The sequence below is a fragment of the Neophocaena asiaeorientalis genome, unplaced genomic scaffold (assembly GCF_003031525.2).
Source record: "Neophocaena asiaeorientalis asiaeorientalis breed wild unplaced genomic scaffold, Neophocaena_asiaeorientalis_V1.1 scaffold129, whole genome shotgun sequence".
NCBI lineage: Eukaryota > Metazoa > Chordata > Mammalia > Artiodactyla > Phocoenidae > Neophocaena > Neophocaena asiaeorientalis.
This window is the reverse complement of record NW_020172446.1, coordinates 3,781,932-3,803,301: the sequence shown is the minus strand read 5'-3', so window position 1 is coordinate 3,803,301 and position 21,370 is coordinate 3,781,932. Positions and strand designations below refer to the sequence as shown.

The 21,370-nt window shown below is 51.7% G+C and overlaps 2 protein-coding genes across 3 annotated transcripts in view; one reads left to right on the top strand and one right to left on the bottom strand.

Annotated features, from left to right (window-relative positions):
* Positions 1–2,152: 2,152 nt before the first annotated feature.
* On the top strand, positions 2,153–9,422 carry PROCA1 (protein interacting with cyclin A1). Its single transcript, XM_024737281.1, has 5 exons — positions 2,153–2,811; positions 5,838–5,924; positions 8,052–8,187; positions 8,468–8,623; positions 8,711–9,422. Exons 1-5 carry the CDS (start codon positions 2,799–2,801, stop codon positions 9,378–9,380), a joined length of 1,062 nt encoding a protein of 353 aa, XP_024593049.1. The 5' UTR covers positions 2,153–2,798; the 3' UTR covers positions 9,381–9,422.
* Positions 9,423–10,713: 1,291 nt separating this feature from the next.
* Positions 10,714–21,370, bottom strand: part of SUPT6H (SPT6 homolog, histone chaperone and transcription elongation factor) — a 31,595-nt gene continuing 20,938 nt past the window's right edge. For both annotated transcript variants that reach the window (XM_024734992.1, XM_024735000.1), the window contains exons 25-37: positions 20,683–20,890; positions 20,014–20,161; positions 19,436–19,578; positions 18,374–18,514; positions 16,632–16,827; positions 15,993–16,231; positions 15,325–15,438; positions 15,028–15,152; positions 13,189–13,301; positions 12,704–12,781; positions 12,441–12,607; positions 11,781–11,968; positions 10,714–11,520 (exon numbers count right to left, since the gene is read on the bottom strand). In XM_024734992.1, coding sequence (XP_024590760.1) covers positions 11,334–11,520; positions 11,781–11,968; positions 12,441–12,607; positions 12,704–12,781; positions 13,189–13,301; positions 15,028–15,152; positions 15,325–15,438; positions 15,993–16,231; positions 16,632–16,827; positions 18,374–18,514; positions 19,436–19,578; positions 20,014–20,161; positions 20,683–20,890 — 2,047 coding nt within the window. In that variant the 3' untranslated portion in view covers positions 10,714–11,333. The remainder of the gene's footprint in view (positions 11,521–11,780; positions 11,969–12,440; positions 12,608–12,703; positions 12,782–13,188; positions 13,302–15,027; positions 15,153–15,324; positions 15,439–15,992; positions 16,232–16,631; positions 16,828–18,373; positions 18,515–19,435; positions 19,579–20,013; positions 20,162–20,682; positions 20,891–21,370) is intronic.

Sequence of the window (21,370 nt, the reverse complement as noted above, 5' to 3'; positions counted from 1 at the left end):
ACTATAGTTATATAGTTATATTCTATAGTTCTCTGTGCTATATTAGTTATCTGTTTTGTACATAGTAGTGTATATATGTCAATCCCGATCTTTTGCTTCCATTCTTACCCACTACTCTATTCTGGAAGAGTTGGCTTTTCTGCACTCTCCCCCTTCTCCTGGCTTCCCCTCCCCTGCTGTTCTTATTTATTTTTTTTAAACTATTTTATTTATTTTTATTTTTGGCTGTGTGTGTCTTTGTTGCTGCACACGGGCTTTCTCCAGTTGCGGTGAGTGGGGGCTTCTTTTGTTGTGGAGCATGGGCTCTAGGCACGTGGGCTTCAGTAGTTGTGGCACATGGGCTCAGTAGTTATGGCTCACGGGCTCTAGAGCGCAGGCTCAGTAGTTGTGGCACACGGGCTTAGTTGCTCTGCGGCATGTGGGATCTTCCCAGACCAGGGCTCGAACCTGTGTCCCCTGCATTAGCAGGCGGATTCTGCTGGGAGTCCTCCCTGCTGTTCTTAGAGTTCTCTAAAGCTACAGTGGGTGAGAAGGTCTGGGTGGTGATCCTGCACTCCAGCTGCTGGGTCTTGAGGAAGGTGGAGGTTGAGATCATGAAGAGCAGCAACAGGAGAGGCCCTTGATGGCTCTGGAGAAAACAAAGTTTAAGCAACATCCTTTTCCCTTCTCTCCATCCTTTGAGGCATATCCTGGCTTTGGAGCCTGGTACCAAGAGAAATTGAGAGGTGTGATGTGTGGAAAGTTAGTGATGTGGCTGTAACACTTTTTTCACACTCTCCTGGAATTGTTTTTCCATCTCTGTTCCCTTACAGGACTGTGATCCCCAACTCTTGCCTTACACAGAGTGTATATGTGTGTGTATGTGTGTGTGTCCTGCACCATAATACTGTGGAGTGTTTGTGTTGTGTGGAGTGTAGGCAGCAGGAGTATGGGTCTGTGTTCTGGGTGGTGTATGTGAGGGGCGTGTGCATGTGTGCGTGTTGCATTGGTCCGTGTGTGGTGAGTAGATTTTTTTACCTGCGCTAGGAGTGTGATACATGCATGTGCAGTGTGTATACTATACTTAAGGGTGAGAGGGCTGTGCGCTGTGAGGAGCGTGTGTAGTAGGTGACTATGCGTGCAGCTTGCCCTGCTCCCCGCATGGGGCAAGCCTATGGAGATACGACATGAGGTTGAAAGAGTGAAATAAAGCACTAACACACAGGAAGAGCTCAAAAACCTTAACTATTATACTAAATATTTGGGGGAAGAGTGACCACGATTCTTTGGCTCTATGTTGATGTCTATGTTGGGTAGTATTGTCTTAATACAGGGTGCCCCATGGGGGCTAGGAGGGGGCGCTGTGGGTGGGCGCCGCACGGGGGTCTGCGAGCCGACATCACGTCTTCATTAGCTGGGCTCCAGTGGAGGGGCCTGCGGACGGGGAGAGAACGAGAGCGAGCCCGGCCTCCCGCCAGGGAAGGAGGGACCTTGGAAGAGCCAGGATGGCTGGTTGGAGTTTACTGGGAGTAGCTCCCTACGCAGGCGGGCCCGAGTGTAGATTGGGGGCGGGGCTAAGGGCAGCTGCTGGGTTCCGAAGGATTGGGAGGGGCCCGGAGGTTGCGAGAATGGCTGGGGCGGGGCTTGAACGGGGTTAGGGGCGGGGCTAGGGTCTGGGGGTAGGACTAAACCTGGAGCAGATCTGGAGAGGAACTAGGGATGGGATTGAGGGCTGGGCCTCAGCGGCCGAGCTAAAGTTTAGGCCTGAGATAACGGGGAGGTGCTAAGGTTAAAGTGGAACAAAGAGGGAGAGGCCCGGAATGAACTGGGAGGACCCGGATGAAGAGCGCAGCGGAAGCTCAGACTTGGGCTAAGACAACGCAGCCTAGAGCGGAGGGAGGCGGGAAACTGGGCAAGCATGAGGCGGAGTTAAGGGCTGGACTGGGGCGAAGCTGAGATTGGGGTTTACGTTGGACTCGGCCAAGCTGAGGTTCAGAGTTGGACTTCTGCGAGGAAGAGTCTTGTAGAGACGAAGAACTAGGCTGAGAGATATGTGGGTTAGGACGACACTGAGGACTGAAAGGTGGACTAAGGAAAAAACTGAGGACGATGCCAGCTAGTGGGACGAGAGCAGCACCGGTAAGGAGAGGACGTGGCAGCAGATTAGGGGAGGGCTTCCAGCTGGGGGCGTAGCATGGGGGCTGGCTTGAGAACCCAAGAGGGGGTGTGGAACCTGAGAGAGCCCGACGAAGGAGGCGAGGCCAAGGACTGGCTGGGGCGGAGTTAGGATTTGGGGGTGGGCTCACCTCGAGACATGGACCAATGATTGAGGACTGGGGTCCTGAGGACCTAGAGAACCGCCTGCGCGTTCAGTTGGGGTGGTCCGGTTGAAGCCAGAGCTGAGGCCTCTGTTTGTAAGGCTGGAAGGCATTGCTGTGCCGCACCGGGGGCCCAAGCCGCTGCCCAAGAAGTGCAGGGCTTGGCTGGAGCCCATGGTCCAGCGGCCAACTAGTCGCCGGGGCTGGGGCGGGAGGTTTCATTGACTCTGGGGCAGGAAAAAGGCTGGAAGTTCCACAGGTGACATCACAATCGCCTCCAGATGTGGGCGGGGCCAGGGAGGCATTTCCCCGGAAACGGGAGCTGCCCTGCCTTGCTCCGTCCTCTTCCCTCCTTCCCTTCCTTGGTTACTCCCTTCCTTCCTCCTTCCCTCCCTCCTTCCCCAGTTCTGCTGCCCGGGTACCCCACCTGAAACCCTACCCCTTGTGCCGCAAGGTCGGGGGGAGCGCCTCAGCTCTCCAGACTGGGAGGATTCTGTACAAATGAGCATCACCTGTGAGTTTTGAGTTAGGCCCCTGCGCCCAGAATAATGCCCTACTGAGAAAGAGACCACAAGCCTCCCTCTTCCTTTTAAGCTATCACTCTCATTCATTATGAAGTCCCCCCTGTGTCCAACTTCAATCACTTCTGCTGAGGAGCTCTGGACTCTGCTTCAGTCGGAAACTCCGACTGAAGATCTGAGGAGAGTTATTAAATCCCTCCCCTTAGCAGAGTTGTAATTGTCAGGGCTTCTTGGGGGTGTCAGGGGAGTTAGTGGACCCTGCATATAAGTTTCTTCCATGGTGACTGGAGAGAGCAAGCAGAGTTTGAATCCTGACCCTGGCTCGTGCTCCTCTGGCCTGACCTTAGGGTCCAGGCTGGATATGGGAGGCTGTGGAGTCAGGACTGAGTAAAACCAGAGGGTGAGGAATTGGCTATATTAGAGTTGAAAAGCCGGTGTAATGGTAAGTGATAGCTGGCAGGGCAGGTTTTGGATAGGACCATAAGTAGACAGGCTGAAAGAGCATAGACTATGGAGCCAGGAAAACAGGATTTGAATCCTACCTCTGTCATCTGTTAACTTGTGTCTTTGGACAGGTTACTTATTGTAAGTCTCTGTCCCCATCCATAAAATGGGCTTTGGTGAGGATTTAAAGTCAAAGGCATATTTTAAAAGCCCCCCCCGGCCCCGAAATAAAGCCCAGCACAGTGCCTGATATTAGGAAGATCCTCATCCAAGGTCAATTCTCCTTCCCTAGAAAAGTCCCCAGGTTTGAACCCTGAGCAGAATCTCCAGTGCCATAGCTTCTTTGTGGCTCCAATAGGGGCTTTATTCTCTTCTACTCATGTGTTCATTCAATCAACCAACATTTACTGAGCACTTTCCATGTTCCAGGATCTATAGATACAGAGGTGGATTAAATATAGGCCTTTTTCTCAAGTTGCTATAAACACATGAAGTACGTTGGCGTAGGGTAAAGGGGCAAAAGAGAAGTGTGACCCATTCTACTTGGATAGCATTGTTCTTTCCAAGATGAGCAGGTGTTCCTGGGGAGTGGGAGGCAGGAGAGAAGGAATGGAAAAGGGAGGGGTGGGAAGAGGGATGGATGGACAAGAGGAACTTATAACTGAAGAACAAGGGCCTGGGTCCTGGGGACCAGTTCTGTCCTGATAAGGAGTTCTTACCTCATCCTGAAGGCAGTGGAATGCTATTAAAGAAGGAGGAATGTGCTGAACCGGTTTGGCTGCATTGTGAGGGCTGGATATGGGTAGTGAGACAGAAGTCAGGGAGGCCAGGCAGAAGGTTACTACAGCTGTCTTGGTCAGAGATAATGAAGGTCTAAACCAAGACGGAGGCAGATATGGGGGCAGGTAGGCATGGCAAGACTTGGTCATCAGGTTGGTGAGAAGTGAGGGAAGGAATGATCCCTAGATTTCTAGCTGAGGTGTCTGTTGCTCTCTGAAATGGAAGATACAAGAGGAGGTGGTTCATGAAGGGCAGGGAGAAGATGGTGGGTTCATATGGGACATACTGGTTTGATGTTTTGGGAATGTCCAAGAGGACATTGGCTACATGCTCAGGAAAGCAGTCTGAATTGGAGACCCAGATTTATGTCATTTTATTAGTGGATGTTGAAACCATGGAAGTGGATAACATTATCCAAGACAAGCCTGTAGCTTCTTCTGAGAAGGAGACCAAAGACAGAACCTTGGTAATCACCAATTTAAGGGGTACAGCAGAGAAAGAGGGGACAGCAAAGGAGTTAGGAAAGAACTAAAAAGCTGGGAAGGAAGAGAGATGAGAGGTGTCTGTCATGGGAGCCAAAGGAACAGTTTGCAGAAGAGATTGATTGGTCAACAGGGTCAAATGAGATGAGACTAAAAGAAGGCCGCTGGGTTTGGCTATTAGATCACTGGTGGCCTTTGCCGGGGCTATTCTGCTAGAGGGGCTGGGATGGCTGCCATGCTGTAGGTGGCTGGAGTAGAAGAGAGAGGTAGAGACTCTGAGCTCACTAAAGTAGGGACTAGGCTTCCTTCACTGGTGCCGAGTAAAGCTAATACATCCGTTAAATGAGGGAGTGAATAAACTTGGATTGAAAAGGAAGAGGGGTGGGATATGCAGTGGCAGAGTGAGAAACAGGGTTCATAGAGTGTTTTGTTTGAAGATGTTCATAGCCTGTAAGGAGAAAAAAACCCCAAAACACTAAAGAGGCAGAAGGCGAGAATTCTGGCTGGGACCTAGAGTTCAGGTGCTTGGGCAGGAGGGAGGGCCACTTCCCCAGGCTGGAAGTTGATGAGGGTGGGGACAGCCATAAATAATGCTGGTGAAATTTTGTGCTGAGAGGAACAGAAGCAGGGTAGGAGTTTCCAGGAAAGTGCTTGGAGTTTCATTCATCCATTCCATTAATTTTGAGTACTTCCTGTGCTGTGGAAAACAGAAGGAGCTCACCAGGGACCAGTAGAAGGATGACCGAGTGCCACTGAAAGCCCAGCTGAAGTCCCCAAGCAGTCAGCTACCTTCCTTAAGCAGGACTCAGCTCCAGTACCCCAAAGGACAAAGCTAATTGTAGGAGGAAAAAGGAAGTGGCAGACTCTACCCTGTGGCTGCTGACAGAGCTGCTGCCGGTTGGAGTTGTCTTTGGGAACACCCTGGGACAATTCCTGGAACCGTCCCTTCTTGCCTAGACTCTGGCTCACTCCTATTCATGACTCCAGATTCAGCTCCTATTATGCTTCTTCCAAGAAGGTCACCCCATCCCTATCTCAGTAGGTGTCCTTGTTCTGTCCTCCCACAGGCCTTCGTCTCCACCATTTCCCTCTCGATCGGTGTCTGCCGCACACTGTGTCATGCACTGTTCCACAGACCTCTCCTGCCTCTCCCCTCCTCATGCCCTCCCCCAGCCCCTTGACAGCAGGGACTGTTGTGTCGTCCTTTTAATCTCTGCATCTTCTGGGGACTGCACCTGGAGCTTCTCAGGAAATGTTTTTGGAATGAATGGTATGGGGAGGGGGGCTGCTGTTACCTCTCTGTACTCTCTCAGATATAAACAGGTTACCCAGCTGGGAGAGAGGACATCTGCTGGCTGGTGTAGCGTCCAGCACTGACGCATCTACCTTATCCTCTGAAGGTGGGTCTGTCTGGGGGAATCTCTGGCCCCAGGGGTCCCCACCACCCCTCACCTGGTGGTAGGCAGGAGGGAGGGAAGTGTTTGGTCCTGAAGGGGTCACCCAGCTGCCCTACCCTGAGACCCCTCCTTGTGCCAGACAGAGAGGGCCACCCCTTCCTGGAAGCCACAATCACCCCTTTCCTTTGTACGGCACTTTATGTATGGTGCACCAATATCTTTGACACATGTAAACTGAGTCCTCCCAACAACCCTGCAAAATAGGTATTACCGTCATCCCCATTTTGTGAATAAGGAAATGAAGGCTCAGAGAAGTAAAGTAACTTGCCCTAGGTCACCCAGCTAGACTTGGACCCAGGCCTGACTACAAGTTCAGAGCAGTTGCCACCCTGCTGCCCTTTGCTCCAGTTCAGCCGTGCTGGAGAAAGGCCGAGGTGGTGGTGCAGGACTCTTACTCCCCCTGCCTCTTATTTCCCTGAGATGGAGAAAGGGCATGGGAGGAAAGGAAGCAGAAAGGGAGGCCACTAAGTGGATCTGGGGTGTATGGGGGACCCAGGCCCCCCAGAGCCTGGTAGGGGGGGAGGGAAGGGGAGGAAGAATGTAGGGAAGGCTCAGATCAAGCTGCTGTCTCATCTCTCAAGAACTTTAAGGCCACTTGGAGTAACACACCCCCAGGCTGATTAGCTACTAGCTGGTGGCCAGTATGAGGTCTTGCCCCAGTTCCACCTCTTGTAGGGGCTGGATAAAGGCACAGTCCTCCTGGCCTGTTTGGAGGGAGTTAGCCAGCCGTAGCACCCCAAACTGGGCTGCCCTGGAACTTGGGAGTGCCCGCCCCCTTCCTCCAGAGCCCCCTTCCTCCTCTGGGAGCGGGCGGAGCCGGAGTTCAGGGGGAACCTCCAGGAAGGTGCCTTGTCCTCTCGGCACAGGGAATCACTTCCTGGGCTTGTTTTAGATGGTGGCCCAAGGGGAGAGCCGTTGGTAGACTGGGGCCTTAGGCAGGGTCAGAGGTGAGGCAGTGAGGGTGGAGGCTGGGACACACCAGTGTGTGCACAGGGCTTGCATTCAGCTGAGCAAAAGAGGTAGGAACCTTTCTTGAGGCCTTTCCCCTAATCCCCAGGCCTCTCCCCAGCAGCTTCTCCCCTGTGCCCTGGGACACGGTATCTGTGTCGCCTACAAGGGGTAGACTGTTTGAGTCTGTGGCTCTAAGACTGGGGAGAGAGAATGGATGGGGAATGGGAACTTGATGAGTAAAGAGAAGGGAAAGAATAAAGAGTGAGCCTGGGAAAGGGGAGAGAAGTGAGAGTGAGAAAGGTGTCAGAGGGAGAAGAGAGGAGGGAAAGGGAAGAGTCAGCAGGGAAGCCAAGGAACGTGACGCACTGGAGGCTCAGGCCTAGCTCCCCTCCAGGCCTGAGCTGTCATGCTGGAGCAGGCCCTGGGGATGGAGTGGCTTCAGAGGCTGAGAGGTCGGACGCTGGCCTCCTGGGCCTGTGTGGGGCAGGCGTAGGATCTGAGGATGCTGCTGCCGCCAGGTTTAACTGCTGGGGACTCTGAAGTAGTGCTCCCGTCTGCCATGGCAAGAGGGCCCTCCCTTACCCAGGTACTCTGTGCAGTGGGGTAGCTGACAACTCCGAGCACTGGGTGAGGGGCAGGCAGGAGTCAGCAGAGGGCCTTGGGAAGGAAGGTAGGCTCCCACACAAGGCAGGGGAGGGGAAGAGGCAGGTGTCACAGGACAGCAAGGGGGACTTGGTGAGACACTGTCCTGGGAGTCTGCGAGGGGCAGGCAGAGTCACACGCAGTGGACTGGGGAGAGGAGAGCGCTGGGCTGAGTTACTACTACTCAGCAGTAGAAGCAGCTGTGAGGGGAATCCTGGCGGTCCAATGGTTAGGACTTGGCACTTTCACTGTCGGGGCCCAGGTTCAATCCCTTGTTGGGGGAACTGAGATCCCACAAGCTGCGTGGTGCGGCCAAAAAAAAAATAAAAAAGAAACAGCTATGGGGGAGGGAGGGACGACGGTGGCAGCAGGTGAACTTGGTGAAGCCTTTATACTGAACTGTGGGAAGGGAGATCCAGGTGTGTTGCTGCTGCCGCGCATACGACCCCCTCTCACCCCAGACCCCTCCCCCGTCAGGTGAATTCAAGGACACTGACAGGTGCTGCTGGAAACACAGAACGTGCCCCGGGCGCATCACCCATCCCTTCGCCTGTGACTATGGCCGCCACGGTGTGCACCTGCACTCCGTCAGCCACTGTGACTGTGAGTCTAGGTAAGGGCCCTCCTCCTTGGGAGAGCCACAGCCCAGAAGAGACTCCTGGGTAGAGCCACATCCAAAATTTTCACTGTGGTTCCCTGCTTCAGCTTTGACCTGGTGCTGCCAGCTCGGCCCCAGCTTCTGTACACCTGGCTTGTGTTCCAGGAGCCACGGGGAGGTCTTTTGGCAGACTGGGCTGAACCCAGTGGAAGCCTGCTGTCCCTCAGGCTTCTTGCTCTGGGCCCCTGGGGAGTCGTGGAGGCAGGGGAGCCAGCCTGAGTCCCCTGTGTGGCAGGCTGAAGGACTGCTCAGAGAAGACATATAGCAGTTCCAGAGATGTGGGCCTAACCTGCTCCCAAGATGTGGACTCGGCCTGTTTCAACATCATCCGGTGCCCATGCTTTGAGCTCATCCCAGAGGGAGAGTGTGTGGAGCGGTTCTGGTGTGGCTGGTGAGTGCCGGCGGGCCGATGGGGGTCACTGGCCCCCACACTCCGTCAGCCATCTTCCCCTGTTCTCCTCTCCCCCGGGTGCAAAAGCTACAGGCCTGTCTCTGTGGCAGTGATCCACCATCCCATCTACCGTGAGTGCGGGGCAGATGACCTAAACCAAGAAGAGGAAGAGGAGGAGGAGGAGGAGGAGGAGGAGGAGGAAGAAAGCAAGCCTCCCATCCCGACCCAGGTGGGGCCCCCTGCCCTCCTCACCAACACAGGTATGGGCATGGTCACAGGTACCCCTGACTTAGCAGCTCCCATCACCATCTGGCGTTCCGAAAGCCCCACAGGGAAGGCCCAGGGCAATAAGATGATCAAGAAGATAAAGAAGAAAAAGGGAAAAGAGAAAGACAAGGAGGAGGAGACGGACGAAAAAGCAAAGGTGAAGAAAAAAGTCAAGAAGGGCAAGCTGACTAAGAAGAAAAGCCCAGTTAAATCAGAATCACCTCCAGACTTAAGCCGATCGTTAAGCCCAAGAGAGTTGGCCAGGATGTCAGAGTTCAGCCCAGACAGCTGGCGAGATCTGGAGAGTGAGCACACTTACAATGACCCTGGGCGGGAGGAACCCTCCAGTGAGGATATTGTGGAGTCTTTATCACCCAGGAAGAGAGAGAAGAACGGGGTCCAGGCCAAGAAGCCCAGGATGAAGACCTCACCAGTCAAGAAGGTCAACAAGAGGAAATCTCCCCCAGCATCAAACCCCAATCTCAGTTGAGGCCAGGGCGACCAGGGCGAAGAATAAATACGATCAAACCTGTAGCTGACCCCCTGCTTCTCTTGGGGGGGCAGCCTCTGGGCATAACTGGAGCCAAGGGGCTAAGGAGCTGCAGGTGTTTCTGAAGGGCAATCCATCTTTCAAGAGGAAGCCCAGAGAAGGCAGGTGGGAGGACAGGGAAAGGGCACAGCCTGTTTCTCTGTAACATCCTAGGTCCAGGGCAGGAGAAGAGCACCTCTGGGTGGGAAGGAGGCTTCCTGTCTACTGGGAGACAGGTCTGTGCAAAATCCACATGGTGATAGGCATTGTGTGCAGTGATACCACTAATCAACTGAACCTTTTAGCCCACTCTGTGCTGCCTTGCCTGGCCTTTCCCTACTCTAAGTGGCCCTGGGGCAGGTGCTGGTGGCATCACAAGGAACATGATGAACCTTCCCAGCTGGTGTGGCCCTGCTCCTGCTAGGCCCTTCTAGGCCTTTTGTGCTGAATTCCTGTCGGAAGGCCAGCCCCTTCCCCCAACTCTTGCCAACAGCCAAAGGGATCTTGAATGAAGGAAAGCAAGGCGGGAAGCTCTCCAAGTTTAGGCAGCAGTGGCCTTTTCTGACTTCTCTGCTGAGCCCCAAGCAGAGGAAAGGAAGGGGGAAAGCTTTGCTTTCCCAGAGCTGACAGGCAAAGCTCTGAGGTGAAGCCCTAGTGAAGAAACACAGGGAGATCAGTCCAGAACAAGAGGCAATGGGGCTGGGGGAAGCGACTAGTCAGCTCTCTTCATCAGGGCTATGTGTGTGTGGGACCAGGTGAGTGGGGGGCCCATCCTGGGGGAGATACACTTGACTCATGTGGAGGTACTGTCAGAGACCAAGGCCCAGCCGGCAAAAAGGGGAGAGAGAGGTGCAGGGTTCAAGTGGAGACACCCAGATTGACTTGTGGCCTTTCTCCCATGTGCCAGAGAAGACTAGAAGGCACAGTGGATGGGGTGGCTGTGTGTGAGTGTAACAGCAGCTGCTAACATTTCCTGAGGCCTGATGAGGTCCCAGGCACTGGACTTAGCACTTCACACATTCTTTCTTAGTCCTCACAGCTGCCCTGCTGAGCTAGGTATCATCATCTCCATTTTACAGATAAGAAAGCTGGCTTAGAGACAACAGGAACTCGCTCAAGGTCACAGGGCTGGGAAGTGGAGCAGGGATGTGACCCTAGGCAACATGGTACAGAAGCCACCTGCTCCTCTCTAAGTCCCTGCCTCTCTGATGGCCTGGAAGAGGGAGTCAAGGGAGCCCTCAGAGCTCCAAACACTGCTTTGAAAGCTCCCCCTCAAGAGCTGGAGACTTGGAGAGAGGCTTTGCCAAGTGCTCTGTAGAAACACTGTTTATTCAAATGACGGGCAGGAAGCGTGGCAGCAGGGGGTAGGGGCAGCCAGGCGGGGCTGGGCAGGTTAGCACTGTTCCCCTACGTCCCTTGTGATCCTGCTTTGATAGCCACCCAAGCTGTTGGTATCGGTCAGAAATACCTTCCCTCCTCTCTCCTGTCCCAAACTGAATAAATAGCATTCATCTCCCCACGAGAGCTGGGGGAGACTCACGTGCTGAGCTGGTGCTCCGTCACAGCCCAGAGTCAGGTGAGAGCAGAAGCTCAAAATGGCTTGTAGGGAGTAGAATACAAAACTGTTCCACTCTCATTTTCTTCTTCCTCTTCTTCCTCCCTGCCACACTCCCTTCCCAGCCTGGTCCCAGGACAGGTGGTCAGTGAGGACCTGGAGTGGGAGTATTGTTGCCTAGCGTACACTGAGCTCAAGTGCGCAAGGCCATCCAGACTGTCACCCATCCAGGCTGACCACCAAAGAGAACGTCAATTCACTCCACTTTATGGACAGAAAAGGAGGGGCAAGGAGTGAGGCAATGGGCAGCCAGGCCTCTCCCAGCCTCAGAGGTAACCAGAGTCCTAGGAGCAGGCCCCCTACCGATCCATCTCGTCCAGGAGTGGGGTGGCGTCGCCAGCAATAGACATGGGGGTGCTTTCGATCATAGGGCTGGGGGAGGGCCGAGGTGTCAGCCGCTGCTTCTGTTTCCGCCGTTCTGCCTCCTTCTCCTGCAGCCACTGTTCCGCCATCTTCCCCCAGTCGATGGCTGCATGGCTGTTGGACCTGGGAGGGAGAACAAGGGCCTTTGAGTCTGGGACTCCCTAGAAGAAAGCCTTCCCAGCAATCACTGGTGAGCATCCATTCTTGCAGAAATGGACCTCGCCTCTATGGACAGCAGCCATGGCCTGCTGCCAGACTGTGTTCTTCCCTCTTCTCCCAGAAAGTAGTCCTGCTGGGGACATCACCTGGGCCGTGGCTGTCAGAAGATCCAGAGTACCTCCCTCTACTAATAACCTGTTCTGTGCCACCATCTGTATACTTACTTTGGCTGCTGCTGCCGTTGCCGGGAGCTGGAGGAGGGCTGGGGCTGGGGCTGGGCAGACTGAGGGGTGGTGCTGGCCTGTAGCTGGTGGTACTGTGGTGTGGTGATGGGCTGGCTTGGGGTTGTGTAGGAGTAGCTGGGGGTCATTAGTGGCGTGGCCACCGGCTGCTGGGCTGGCGTCGGGAACACCTGGAGAAGGGTGAACAGTTGAATCGGGACGGGTTTTGTGCTTATTTGGTTTTTCTGTGAATTTCTGGCAAGCTGAAAATCTGGGCTCCATCCAGAGCCTTCCAGCTGACCCTCTCCTGAGCAGTGTGTGGTTCTGAGCAGCAGAGGCAGGCCAACCCGATGGGACCTGGCACGACACCACAGTGCACCCTTGACCACTTGAGGTTGCTAGAGGCTTGAGGATTCTAAAGATCCCAAAAGACTCTGTGGAAAGGTCAGAACTTCTCTCATTCCCGTTCCCCTTAAATGGGCCTGAGAAAAAGGAACATCTGCTGGAGACAGTTCCTAATGCTGTGGTAGCACCCTCTCCTTAGGAAGGCCCTCGTGGTGGGCACTGCAGAGGCCAGTCTATGGACACAGGCTGGTAAAGGATGACCGTTCCCTTTCACCCTTCCCCACCCTCTGCAGGGAGTCTCCTCCCCAAGCCACGTACGTGGTAAGCGCTGCTGCCCCCTCCACTGCCGCCATAGCCATACTGGCTGGAGGCCCACTGCGCTGGGGTGGCATTAGGGTTCTGGCCTTGGCCTGTCACGGCAGCAATGGCACTGAACACCTGTGAGGTCATGTTCTGGGGCAGGGCGTTCACAGCCCGTGTCAGATCTGTAAGCACACAGAGGTGGGAGATGGGCATGTTAGAGGTGACAGTCCTTCTAGCTCCATCCCTCTTACCCCCAGTCCCCGGCACGAGCTCCTTACCTGCAAGGTTGATATTGGCTGGGGTAGCATTGATAGAGGCAGGTGTCCGGGTCCTGCTGCTGCTACTGGGGGTGATGCCTGCAAGAAATGGCCCAAATTATGTCTCACCAGAAACCTACTTCTGGTTTTACAACTCGGGGGCTGGGAGAGGTACTGAGGTGGGTGGAAAGAAGGGAAGCTGGGGGGATTCCCTGGCAGTCCAGTGGTTAGGACTCTGCGCTCTCACTGCTGAGGGCATGGGTTCAACCCCTGGTCGGGGAACTAATATCCCACAAGCCACGTGGTGTGGCCAAATAAATACATAAATTAAAAAAAAAATAGGGAAGCTGTACAGGCAAAGTGGAAGATGGAATAGGAATTAAGAGAACTACAATGACAGCCTAGGCCTCAGCCCTTCCTGTAGAAGGGCTGACTCAGCACTTGCTTGACTCAGCACTTAGACGTCCCTCAACCACACTCCACAAGTCAGAGAGAGTAGAACTCACCTGGTACAGGATCCTGATAATGATCCTTAAACCATCTGAAAAGGCCATTCACAGTCGGGAAGATTTGGCCCCGGTACCGGAATCCTTCTGGAGTCACTGTTACATATTCTATCCTGGGATTTTGGGAGGAAACGTGCATCAGATACCACTTGTGGCCAGCTGTAAAAGAGCGGCCAGAGCAGATTTCCACCATGTGAAGTAGCCACACTGGGTGCTGGGGGAAAGGAGAGATAAAAGAGCCAGTCCCTGACCCTGTAAAAGGAGGCTGCACTCTGGGTGAGGTGAGAAGGGCACAGCAGAGTCCAGGCAACGCCAGGAGTCAGCAGCCCCTGGTGTGCTATGTTCAGGCTGCCAGAAGAAGCCTTGCTGGGGGCTGGGCCACCGTCCTGTGCTGCAGTATGTCGGCAGCACACTGCAGGTGAGGGTTACTGAGATCACAGTGTCAGGGTTGGGAGGGGCCTCCCAGGGCAGCAAAGCACAGCTCCCCACGAGCCGGAATCTGGAAGTGCTTCTTGACGGTGGCTGGTCTGCCCTTATTTAACACTTTGCCAGAGCAGAGAGTGGATCAGAGGATGGGCTCTGGGTTCAGACCCAGTCCTTGTTCCAGTTTTGTCTCTGCCACTCATCACCTATATGGCTTGTACCAAGTTACTAAACCTGAATCTCGGCCTCATTTGTAAAATGAGGATAACAACACTTAAACCTATAGCGTGGGTATGAGGAATAAATGAGACAACACATAAAGCACTTATCACAACACTTAAAACAGATTGTGCTCAATAAAGGATAGCTGTCAACAGCCAACAGTCAACGCTAATAAGTATGGCAATGTGCTGACTCATATTAAGCTGAAACCTGCTTCCTAGATCTTCTACCCAACTGTTGTTCATTCTGCACCACAAGGAGTTTGTACCCCTTTCCAAGGGACGCTATCATGTTGCCTCTGCTCCTGGTTAAAGTCCCCTGTTTGTTCAACTGTTGCTCATGGGATAGTTTCCAACCGCCACATGGCCCTGGCTGCCATCTTCTGGAAGCATGCTGGTGAGTCAGAAAAGGCTTCTCAGAAACAAGCACAATATTCCAGAAATGCCCACGATGGTGCAGGGTCCAGAGTCCAGAGCTCCTTGTCCTCTGGCCTCTGAGCCCCTCCTAATAGAGCCCACACTGTGCATCATGTGCGAGCAGTACAGGACTAAGAGCAGAAAGGCACAGGCTCTGGCCAAGGACCGAAGGGAGGATGGGGGAGTAGAGAAGGCTAGTATGGCTATCAGTCTGGGTAACGGACACAAAGAAAGCAGGCCTAAGGAAATCAGACTTTGTCTGATGCAGGGTGAACAAAGGAGGGACTCAGATAGAGGAATACCTAGGAAGGCCAGCCTGTCAGTCATACACAGAAGGGAGCGGAGCAGGTTGGTGACTGGAAGAGATGCTTTCCTGACCTATCCCTGTTCAGCACAGGCTCACCACAGCAACAGTGAGCCACCGTGTGCTGAAAAGCCCTGGTGAGGGTGAAGCAGAGAGTGGAAGGAGTGACCAGTGTGTTGGCCCCCATCTTTGCCAGTCAGGTAGAGAGAGTGTCTGGTGATTTCTATCACTCTCTGGGAGGGAGAAGAGGTGAAGGGAACTCTTTTTCACAGGGTTGATTAAAGAACCTTTCTTATTCAGTCTGCCTTTTGCCTCTAAATCATCACCCTCTTTCCCCACCTCCAACCTCCACCTCCACTCTAAACAGATAAGAGGAGAAAGGCAGTCAAGCAGAACCAGAGAGAGTACTGTTTGGGGGCCTGCTAGCCTATCTGTGGACCCCAGTGGCAGCACCTTCTCAGCACCAGTGCTCACCTGGGTTTACCCCGGGGCTGGTATCCCAGTAGGAACTTGCCGGGCAGTTCCTTGCAGGCACAGATGAAATAGGGAATGAAGGTGGGCTTCTCCTTCTTAGTTTTGATGAGCAGCTCCTCTAATTTCTGGGGGTAGAATGAGGGGGAGAGGTTGGGATAGCAGCATGCTTGGTACACAATGTCTGGCTCACACATGATGTACACCTCCTTCACCAGCTGAGCATCCCCTACACTGAAGGGAAACCATACATCCGTAAGTGACTGGGAGGTGTCATCCCTTGCAGGGCCCTGGGCTCACCTTACGGTCCCCACCACTGCAGTCCTGATAATACTTGTGGTTCAGAAGGTCCCGGGCAAAGGATGCCATAGGCTGAACATAGCGGGCAACAATCTCATCCAAGTCTTCAAATTCCTGTGGGAAGAAAAAGGCCCCGACTGTCATATCCAGAGCTGAGATTCAGCCTTTCATCAAATCCACTTGGAAGAGAACCCACTGGAGGGGAGGAACTTCCCAGCCCTGCTGCAGCCTCACTCTGCTGCAAAGTCCCCTCAATGTATCCATCTGCTTGAGTCATGCCCAGATTTACTAGCTTACAAGGCACAAAATCCTTTAATTCATAACCTTAGTTCTCCCTCAGTGCTTGGGGACAATAGGGGCTTCATAAAATTTCTCTCCACTGAAAACAGGACAAAGAAATTTGGTGTGTGTGTGTTGTGCATGAAGCGCTTGCATGTGTATTTTCTCCTCTTCCTCCAGCGGTTCTCTAGTCTATTTTAAAATCTGGAGAACAGGGAAAGAAGTGCAAAATATACAAAACTGATATCAAATTACTCATTTCATAACCAACCTCCTGTTTTGTTGCTCTGTGTAGCTAAAATACAATGCATACCAGTAACTAAGGTGAGAGTGGTTTGTTTCTGGAAGCAGGAGTGGGGATGCTAGTGCAGGCAGGGGCTGCCTCTCACCTCACTGTTGATCCACAGGGTGGCTCCCAGGCTGAAGGCATTTTCCTTGCCTTCTTCCCGCACATCCACGTGCTGGTATATGCCGTCACTGACCTTCCAGGTCACTGTCAGGTGATTTTCACCCTTGCTGCTCGGTCGGATGATCACGTCACCCTGGTCCATGGTCTCCATCATTTTTTCTGCTTGCTTAAAATTTATATTATGGAAGGATGGGTGTGCAATCACTCGCTTGATATATGCTGAAGAGAGCAGGAAAGAAGTATAGATCAGGTGATGGGACTGGGAGCCAACATCAATGGAACAGGCCATGGCTTAATCTCTGACCCACTACTGAATTCTGAGACTCTTTCACCCTCTCTGGGCCTGGATTCTCTGATACGAACGATATGTTAACCTGGGCCCCTGGGTGCTGAGAGAAGGAAGCTTTAAGAGTCACAGTGCATTAGCAAAGAAAATGTGACCCAAGGAGACCCCAGCTTCCAGCCCTGCCAATGGCTCCCTTTCATGATGCCTCTGGGTCTCAGCACCTCAGAGCTGAGCACTCACTCCCACTGGGAAGCTGAGCAGTCAGCAGTGCATCCTGCAGAGGGAGAGCTGCCAGGACTTGGGGTGCACAGGCATGGTCATGGGCACACTCACTGGTCCGCTGCTGCTTCCGTTTCATGTCCTCCTCCTGCTTGTGGTCTGCTGCTTCAGCATCAAAGTCATAGTAGGTGTCCTTGGGCAGTTTCCACTCGTTGTTCCTGTCCATGAGGTCTGAGGTACGGCAGGTCAGGTCTGCACTAAACTTCTCGATGTCAATCTTCATGATGCGGCAGTGAACAGTCATTCCCACCTAGATCCACAGAACATTTGAGCTGGAAGGGACAAAGATGGTCTAGCCCGATGCCCTATTTTACACGTGAGAAAAGCAAAGTCCAGGCAGAAAGGTGGAGTGACTGCCCAAAGCCAGCCAGCTACTGAGTGGCAGATTAGCAGGAGTTCAGAGTTCAGTTTCGTCTGCAGACTATAGTCTGTGCCCTGTACTGATGCCTCCCACTCTAGGCAGAAAAACCAACTGAAGCCTCCTGGGACATATTCTGTCACTGGTAATATTCCCTTTTCTCATAAAGCTGCCTAATTATTGCTGCTAGGATGTGATCCAAGTCTGGCTGCCCTTTTTGGAGGGAAAGCAAAGTAGTAGCTATTTTCTATACTTTACCCCTGATTTGAGCCCTTCTGTCTAAAGAGTGACAAAACCCAGTCATCTGCATGGCTCTCCTTCTGAAAATCTCCCTAGCTTCATTTACAGGCATACCTTGGAGATATTGCAGGCTCAGTTCCAGACCACCGCAATAAAGCAGATATCACAATAAAGTGAGTCACAAGAATTTTTTAGTTTCCCGGTACATATAAAAGTTATGTTCACACTATAGTCTACTAAGGGTGCAACACTATTATGTTTTAAAAAATGTACATACCTTCGTTAAAAAATACTTTATTGCTTAAAAACGTTAACCGTCACCTGAGCCTTTAGTGAGTCCTAATCTTTCTGCAAGACTAACATCAAAGACTACTGGTCACAAATCACCCTAACAAATATAATGAAAAAGTCTGAAATACTGTGAGAATTACCACACATAAATGTGACACAGAGACACGAAGTGATCAAATGCTGTTGGGAAAATGGTACTGATAGACTTGCTCGATGCAGGGTTACTACCAACCTTAAATTTGTAAAAACAAACAAACAAACAGTATCTGCAAAGGTCAATAAAATCAGGTATGCCTGTATTCGGAATGTCTTTCCCCAGCCTTCCTAAGTCCATAGGCTCAGGGGTTCACAACACTTAGAACCAGAGAATTTGGCAGATGTGGTACCAGCTGTATCACTAACAAACCAGCTGATCCTGGAAAAGGCACTCAAATTTCTCTGAAAAAAGAAGGTACTATTTCCTTCCCCATCAGGCTGTGAGATCTGAGTCAACATATGTAAATGTCAAGGGCTGGTATCTAGTGTGTGCAGAACAAATGGCAGCTCTGACAGGAGAATACTAGAACAGAAAGGGAGCTTAGCCTTTCTGCTTCCCAGCACGTAATGCTGGGCCCTGCTTCCTGCCCGCCGGACTAAACCACAGCCTCCCACGCAGGAAGAGAGAGCCCTCTCTCAAAGGGCCGGCAATTTGATGACATTTCACAAAGGCAGGGCACAAAAGCTGCTCCTCATTCAGACAGACGGTTCTCGCCCTGACTTCACTCAACTGGTTATAAATCCTTCTGAAATGCTCCCCACCAGGAGCCACTGGGAACAGAGCCTAACTCCTGGTGGGGACAGCCCAAAGCCAGCCTGATTTGGGCAGCTGAAAACTGCACCAGGGGCCTTACCCCAGTCATTCACCTACCTTCACTCGCTCCTCCGGCCGCTTTACCACTTTGTCGCTGAGGAATTTGGTGGGGATGAAGCCAGTGACACCATTGTCTAGCCTTGTTTTGACACCGATGGCCTGGCCTGGGCATGAACCACTGTCAAAGTGGTTCCAGACCTAAAGAGGGCATCAGGAGAGGAGCTTGATCATTAAGATTCTGGAGATCACACATTCAGAAAAGAGCTGCCAGGAGTGCTGTAATTCATTCTACCATTGACACTGGCATCATGATGTGAGAACACAACGACTCAGCCACCCAGCAACACAGAATTTGAATATTCCCAAAGTCCCTTGACTCATAACTCATGCTTGGCACCACTGGCCATCAGACCAATTTTTTATGTTAATCTAATTTATATGTCCCTCCAGCTACAACTGAAGCCCCTCTCTCCCATTCTGTTCTGACCTAGTGGGCATAAGAAATATCTCTGTCAGTCTCCTCAGAACAACTCATTTCAGTGAACCAGGCACACCTTGGCTCTTTTATAACCTGGACAAATCTCACCAGCTTCTTTTATTGGGTAAAGTTAAGAAACTGTCTATTTTACAGTCTGCCTAAATAACATTTGAGGATCCAGAAAAAGCTTTCAGGATGGCTTTTATGAGTTCTAACCATGAGAAAAGCAGATGATGTCTAGAAGAATGTGGGAAAAATTAAGATGTGTGTGGACAATGAAAAAATTGAAGGGAGCCTTACAGATACCTTCTAACTATCAGAGGGACACAGTGCCTACCTACACTGTATGTGAGAAATGCATATATCCTCTTGTCTCTACTCTGGTTGAGCTACATCCTCAGAGAATGGGAAACAAGGATTAAGGGTTGAGCGAGAACAGAAAAAACCACATAGATCATTTCTGACTAGCATACAGAGGGACTTCATGTTAGGCCTATATGCATTCCAGCCCTCTTCCTTCTTTGTGTGTTCACTTGGTAAAGTGTCATCTAAACTATCCCCATTCTTGGTTCCTTTCTAGGGCACTGAGAACATCCGATAAAGGAAATTCAGAGTTACCATGGTAACAATGCAGCACGCACCTCACTTAGTTCAGGGAAATTGTCCTGTTGACAGAAGGGGCACTGCCATAGCCCTGTCTCATCATTGCGGATTGCTTGGTCATAGCTCTCACCCTGTGGACGCCTATGGGCGATGCCAGTGACGTTGCAGATAATGAGCTTTCCTGGAGTAAGGGGAGAGGAGGAGAGGGAAGGGAAGAAGAGAACAGGAAGCAGGCTAAGAGAACTGGAGAGGTAACTCCTTCCCACCAGCCATTTAGTGACAGAACGTCTGTCCTAGAGCATCTCCACTGATTTCCTTCACATCCTCGAAAAGGGAGATCTTCCCCCTCATTTGATGACAGGAAAATGAGGCCATAAGACTGACCCCATGAAGACCCCACAGCAGCAGGTTAAAAGCATAATCTGACCTTGAACTCAGCTTTGACTTCCAGCTCAGGGCGCTATAATCTTCTTAAAAGTTTCCCTGGTCTTTCCCACCTACAGTACAAACCTGCCTCATTCTGCTGGAACTGTTGCTTGGTTTGAATGTGTACAGTAAACACATCCCCTCACCCCTACATATCCTCCTCCAGCTAAAAAACAGACACAGAATTTACCAATGTAGAAGGTCTCTGGTGTTTCTTTGGTTAACATATTGAAGATTTCCTCTGTGTTGGGAGAGCGATAGGCTGTCCGGAGGTCCTTATACCGACAGCTCAGCTCTGCTCGGATGTCATACAGAGTGATGTGTTTGTCACCATAGCCCTGGGGAAGAAGCCCCCGTCAAGAAGAGCTTTGCAACTGCTCCCCAACTGAGCCATCAGGGGTTTCAATGAAAGAAGTAAGCCAGTTGGCTCCTGTCAGGGTTTCTCTTCTTTCCCCCCAACATTTACTAAAGGAGGTTTTCAACCTTTTTCTTAGCCATGGAACACTGTTCTGATAAAAATGCCTCACAGAACCCCAATGTATAAAACAGACAAATGCAAAACCGCACCACTGGAAAGGAGGAAAGAGGGCCTAGAAGGAAACCCTGCTACTCACCCCCTCCCAGCTCCCTCGCAATGTGCCCCCAACAATGAATACAGCAGTCTCTGAGACGTCCTCGGCTCCTTAATAAGCAGACTGAAAACTTCCTTGAGAAACCCAGTACAGCACGGGGAGGGAGAAGGATCAGGTCTCCTACACTAACACTATTAGGAATTCTCTGAGGACTTGCTGCCTAAGTCTCCTCTCAACTAGGCCACTTGGGATAGTTTCTGTGCCAGGCCTTCTACACTGTCACCCACCTGCCTCTCCAGTTCTTCTGCAAAGGCATCCAAGTCCAGGTCCTTGAGTCGCTCTGGGTTTTCCAAGATCTCCTCAAGGGCCCCTGCAGGGTTGGCATCCTCGGCTGACTCATCATATTCCAGAGCATCCACTGCCATCTTCCTGGCCCACTCATAGGTCTCAGGGTGAACTCGGGAACCATCAAGGACTTCAATATATGAGTCAGTGCTGAAGGAAAGGCAGAAAAGGGGCAGGATATATAACGAGAAGCTTCTAGTAACAACCCAGATGTCCACCAATGGGGAACTGGTTAAATAAATTAGGGTACCTCCATACAATGGAATACTATACAGCCATTAAAAAGAATGAGGTAGATCTATGTGTGCTGACATGGAAAGATGGCCACAATATATTGATACGTGAAAAATGCACTGCAAAACACTATGAACCGTATGATCCCATTTTTGTAGTAAATGGGTAGTTAGTAAATGCATAGCAAAAATAAAATTTAGAAAAGTTGTAGTATACATCAACTTGTTATGGTAATTATCTCTGGGGGGTGGGATTATGGGGGACTTCCACTTTCTGCATAATATTTCTATATGTTGAATTTTATATCATGAACTTATATTATATAAGTCTTATAATAAGATAAAACAAGAAGGGGGAAGAAGACCTTTGAGAATTTGCTGACAGCTACTTTCCCCC

Coding starts and splice junctions, on each gene's coding strand:
- PROCA1 (XM_024737281.1), top strand. Junction 5,925..8,051: donor ATCTACCTTATCCTCTGAAG/GTGGGTCTGTCT, acceptor CTCCCCCGTCAG/GTGAATTCAAGGACACTGAC. Junction 8,188..8,467: donor CACTGTGACTGTGAGTCTAG/GTAAGGGCCCTC, acceptor CCTGTGTGGCAG/GCTGAAGGACTGCTCAGAGA.